Source organism: Pteropus vampyrus, unplaced genomic scaffold, assembly GCF_000151845.1.
Source record: "Pteropus vampyrus isolate Shadow unplaced genomic scaffold, Pvam_2.0 Scaffold26, whole genome shotgun sequence".
Lineage (NCBI taxonomy): Eukaryota > Metazoa > Chordata > Mammalia > Chiroptera > Pteropodidae > Pteropus > Pteropus vampyrus.
Window position 1 is genome coordinate 5,537,549 of NW_011888807.1, and position 5,844 is coordinate 5,543,392.

General features: G+C 29.2%; 1 protein-coding gene across 1 annotated transcript in view; it reads right to left on the reverse strand.

Annotated features, from left to right (window-relative positions):
- The window catches only part of CHMP2B (charged multivesicular body protein 2B), a 24,882-nt gene that overhangs the window by 6,768 nt on the left and 12,270 nt on the right, over positions 1 to 5,844 (reverse strand). Inside the window, exon 2 of the mRNA XM_011356416.2 lies at positions 4,285 to 4,376. Coding sequence (XP_011354718.1) covers positions 4,285 to 4,376 — 92 coding nt within the window. The remainder of the gene's footprint in view (positions 1 to 4,284; positions 4,377 to 5,844) is intronic.

Below are 5,844 nucleotides of genomic sequence, written 5' to 3' on the forward strand. Positions count from 1 at the left end.
AAAAAAAAGTTAAATAAAAGAATAGAAAAATATATTCTACATAAATACTTATTAAAATATGGAAATCTGGAGTGGTTATATCAACATCAGATCAAAAAAAGCCTTGAGAACTAGGAATATTACCAGAAATAAAAAGGAGCCTTTCATAATGATAAAGGAATAAATATCTAAAGGTGTCAAAACAACCCTAAATGTGTATGTACCTAATAACAGTGCTTCAAAATAGATGAAGCACAACTGACAGAATTGAAATAACAAACAGACAAATACACAATTAGCATGAGGTATATCAACGACTCCTTTCTTATGTATATTGCTATAATTGTTAGAACAAGTGGACAGAAAATCCGTACTGACACAGATTTACAAAAAACACTATTACCAACTTTAACTAACAGTAATATATATAAAAAAAATTCACTAAGAGCAGCATAAAACTAATTTTTTACAAGTGTACACTATAAAGAAAATTACCAAAATATACCATATTCTGCATCGGAAAACAAGGTTCCATAAATTTAATGATACAATGATACAAAGTATGTCCTCTAACCACAACAAATTAAACTAGAAATCATTAAGGAAGATATGGAAGGAAAATCACAAACGAGCAGAAATTAAACAATATGATTCTAAGTAAGTCATAGGTTAACAATAAAAAAAATCACAAAGGAAATGAGATAATATTTTGAACTTAATAAAATAAAAATACCACAGATCAAAATATGTGTGCTGCAGTTAAAACAGTTCTTAGAGGGAAATTTCTCACATTAAAGCTTATATTTAGAAAAAAAATCTCAAAAGCTTCAAAATAGAAAAGCAGAAAAAAGAAGAGCAAATAAAACACAAAGTACACAAAAGAAAATAATATAATTAAGACATCTATAAACTAGAAGAGAAAAAAAACAGTATTGACTATTAATGAAATCAAAGTGTTTTTTTTTTCTTTTTTAAACAAGTGATTGATCAAATTGATAAACCATTAGTCAGGCAGATGAGGAAAAACAACTGAGACAGAAAGAGAAAACACTTAAGTTACAAATATTGGGATTGCAAGGCGGGGGGCATCACTTCATAACCTAAAGATGTTAAAAGATAATAAAATATCATAAACAACAATATGTCATTACATTTTAAAATTTAGTAGAAATGAACAAATTACTTGACAGATGCAAACTACCAAAGCTCAGTCAAAAAGATGGATAACTTGACCTACATCTACTTTTTTTTAAAAAAAATAAACTTGTAGTTTAAAAACCTATCCACAAAGAAAACTTTACCCCTGATGGCTTCACTGAATCCTATCAAATGTTTAAAGAGGAAACATACAAACTCTTCCAGTAAAGTTAAGAGTGACACTTTTCAACTCATGTTTTTAAGATAAGCATTCTTTGATGTCAAAAGCAAATAAAAGACATGACACGAAAAGACAACTACAAATCAATACCTTTTATGAACATAGATGCAAGCATTTTTAACAAAATTTCAGCATACTGAAACAAAAAATATTTCAAACACATTATTACCAATGAAGTTTATCCTAGGAGCAAAAAGCTTGATTCAACTTTGCAAAATTAATCAGTGCAAGTCACTATATCAACAGACTAGAGAAAAATTATATGATAATCATCTCAAGAGATGCAAAAATGGAAAAAATAATTTGACAAAATTCATTCCCGATAAGTCTCAGCAAACTGGATAAAGAGGAACTTCCTCAACCTGAGAATGGGCACCTACAAAAATCCTACAGTTACTATCATACTTAATATGGTAAAAGACTGAATGTTCCCCCCTAAGGTTAGTAAAAAATATGAGGATATTTGCTATCATCACTTCTATTTAACACTGGAAACTCTAGCCAGTGTAATAAAGTATGAAAAGAGAAAGCATCAGGATTGGAAAAGAACATGAAAAGTTTAATTTATTCACAGATAACATGATTGTCCATGTAGAAATCTAATAGAATCTACAAAAGGCTACTAGAATAAAGGAATTTAGGAAGATTACAGGATTCCAGATTAATATACAAGATATTAATGCATTGCTTTATACCAATACTAGAAAATCAAAAATTGAATTTATTTTCAAAATATCATGTAGCATCAAATATATGAAATAGTTACAGATAAATCTGACAAAAGAAGTAGAGGATCTGTATAATTACAAGTACAAACACTTAAATATCTAAATAAAGAGATAAAGCATGTTCATGGTTTGTTAAGGCTCAATATTGTTAAGATGTCAAGTGTTCCCAAATTAGTTTACGTATCCAATGTAATCCCAATTAAAATGTGATCTTTTTTATTAGAAATTGACAACTTTATTCTAAAGTTCATATGGAAATGCAAAGAACCTCAAAAACGGCCAAAACAATTTTGAAAATATTACAAAGTTGAAGGATTAACAGTAATATAACTTTTAGACTTACTATAAAGCTATATTAATAAAACATGTGGTATCGGCTTAAGAATAGTCACATAGATCAATGGAATAGCATAGAACCCAGAATGAGTCTCATGTGTATTTGGACAACTGATTTTCCATAAAGATGACAAGGAAAGATGTCAGCAACAAATGATGCTGATGCAACTGAATTCCATATGCAAAAAGTAAACCTCTACCCTCGCCTGACAACACAGTGAAATTTACTTCAATATGTTTCATAGTTCTAATGTAAGAACTAAAACTATAATAGTTCTAGAAGAAAACAAGGAAAAAAATATTAATGACTTTGGGGTAAGCAAAGATTTCGTAGATAAGACACTAAAAGCACTAATCATAGAAGAAAATAATAACAATAAAATAAAATAATAATAAAATAAAAATCTCTGTTCCTCAAAAGACATTATTAGGAAAATAAAAGATAAGGCCAAGAATTGGGGAGAATATTTGCAAAACATATATTTAATAAAGCACGTGTATCCAGAATACATAAAGAACTCTTAGAAGTAAATAATTAGAAAACAATTTGATGGAAAAAAAATGGGTAAAATATTTCAACAGACACTTTGGCAAAGAAGATATGTAAATGGAAATATGCACATGAAAAGATGCTGAAAATCAATAGTGACAGGAAAATGCAATTTAAAATGACAATCTACTACACACCACTAGAATGGCCAGGATCTAGAACAACTTTACTTGCATACATAGGTGGTGAGAACAGAAAACAGTATAGCCACTTAGCAAAATTTTTTAGCTCTCTTATGAAATTAAATATACATTTAACCCAGCAATCCTACTCCTAAGAATATATCCAAGAGAAATGAAAACACATGTTCACACAAAGACTTCAACTGACTGTTTAAAGTAACTTTATTCAAAGTAGCCAAAATCTGGAAATAACCTAAATGTCTACCTACTGGTAAATAGATAAACAAATTGTGGAACATCCACACAACAGAATAGCATTCATTAAAAAAATAAAAAAAAAAAAATAATAATAATACTGATGCATGTAACATTAATTAATCTCAAAGTAGTTATTAGTGAAAAAGTCATATGCAAAACGAGTTCATAATATATAATTCAATTTATATAAAATTCTAAAAATGTAAATTAATTTACAGTGACATTAGTGTTTGCCTAATTAAGGAGGAGGAAGACAAGAAGGGGTAGGGTAGGAGGGATGACAAAGAGAATAAGGAAACTTTTGGGGAATGATGGATATGTTTATTACCTTGACTGCAATAATGGTTTCACCAGTTGATACATATGTCAAAATGTATCAAATTGTATGTTTTAAATATGTACAGTCTATGGCATGTCAATTATACCTCAATCATGCTGTTTTTAAAAATATTTTAAGCAACATGTTTTAAAAAATAATAAAAATATTTAAAGATAGCCAATCTAATTTTAAAAGTGCATTCATTATCACAGACACAATGATAGTTAAAATATCAAGTTAAAATATCAAGTAAGACACCTATAAGTTAACATAATTATTTTCTTGTAAACCTCTAGTTTCCAAGACTATTTTATCTTTGTTCGTAACTGAGATGTTGGCTCTGTCTTGAGCAATATTTCTTCCTAGTCATTTATGACTTTTACAAAATAAAGAATAACTTCATTTTATAATCAGCAGAACGCAAAGAATTCTGATAAAAGTCTGCAGAATGACACAATAAACAAAGGTAAGCAGAAATTGCAGAAAGACATTGCCACTTCTTGGTAAAGCAAATCACCACCTGCCATGTGTCTTTTTCCTAGTTAGCAAATTATTCCAACACTAATTTCCAAATTTGTTTGAAAACTTAAACTGAAATTTAATGTTCAACTTACCAGCTGTTTTTCTTGTTTCTCTAACGCTGCTCGATCTCTGCTTATAGCCCTCTGTGTACATCGTAACTCTCGATTCTGCTCCTTTATTACATCTAAGAGAACCACAAAAGAAACCTAAATGTATGGGTTGTAAAATTTTCTTCAATACCATTTAAAATATTGGATTCAGACATCAATAAAAAATAAACCTTGATTTACTAGATGTTATAATTTTTTCTTGCAATATATTAAACAAATATTCGAACTTGAATTATAAATAATGATTATATAAAGAATTACAAAAGTGAGTACAAGTATGTTATAATCTGAGGTTTAGCCAAATGGACATATAAATCACAATAAACTATTCCCTTAGAGAACTGATTTGTATACAATGTTTTATATGGCACATATATATGTCACATACACACATGCACACCTTTTTCATATTTCCTTACTCCTGTATTATGTGAAATTTTAGAAAGAATGACAGGTTATGTTTTCATTAAATCTTTTTTATTTTTACACTAAGTCGTCATAACAGAGTGAAGCAGCAGACCTTCCAATGATTCCCACATCTGCCACCGGATCATTATATGATGGTTATGTTGGAAAAGTTTGTTTACACTCTAAACCTCAGGTTTCTTATAAAATAGGGGTTGTTGTTAAGGAGTAAATAACATATACAATGCCCTGCAGTACTGTAAGGGTCCATTCAATGTATTTCTAATTTACTTAAGTTATCTGGATCCATCAGTCTTTCCTTCTAAAGAATGAAAATACTAGTCTAGGCCTGACGGGTGATAAGTTAGATAGTTGTTAGTAAATAGTGATTTCTTCAAAGGATCACAGATATAGATGGTAATTCTTACACAAACTGTTGTCTCATTGTCAGGAATCTTTTAAGTGCTTTATACATATTATACAATATAATGTTAATAATGCCATGGGGTTGATTTTTCTATTATTTTATAATAAGAAAATTGAGTGTTAGCAAGTTTAAATAACTTGCCCAAGATCACAAGGCAGTAAGCAGTAATGTCAAATTTGGATCCAAATATTCTGTTTCCTGAATCAGTGATATTAATCACTTCACGAGTACCTTCTTAGTAAAGAGATTTTAAAAAACAACAGAAAGAACAGTCTCATTTCTTTTTCATGTGGATATCCAGTTCCCCCAGCACCATCAAATGATGCTGGGGGAACTGGATATCCACATGAAAAAGAAAAACTGACCCCTGCTGCACAGCATATATAAAATTTAACCCCTAAATGATGAATGACCAAAATATTATAGATAAAAATCATAAAATTCTTAAAGAATACACAGGAATAAACATACATGAGCTGGGATTTTGCAGTAGATTCTTAAATATGACACTAAAAGCACAAACCACAAAAGAAAAAATATATATAAATTGGACTTTATGAAAATTAAAAACTGTGCATCAAAAGACATTATCAATTGAAAAGACAACCTACAACCTACATTATCAATTGAAAAGACAATTCTGCAACTAATAAGCATTTTACTCTGTAAATTCTTTCAAATAAAATAAATGGAATTTGAAAGGTAAAAAA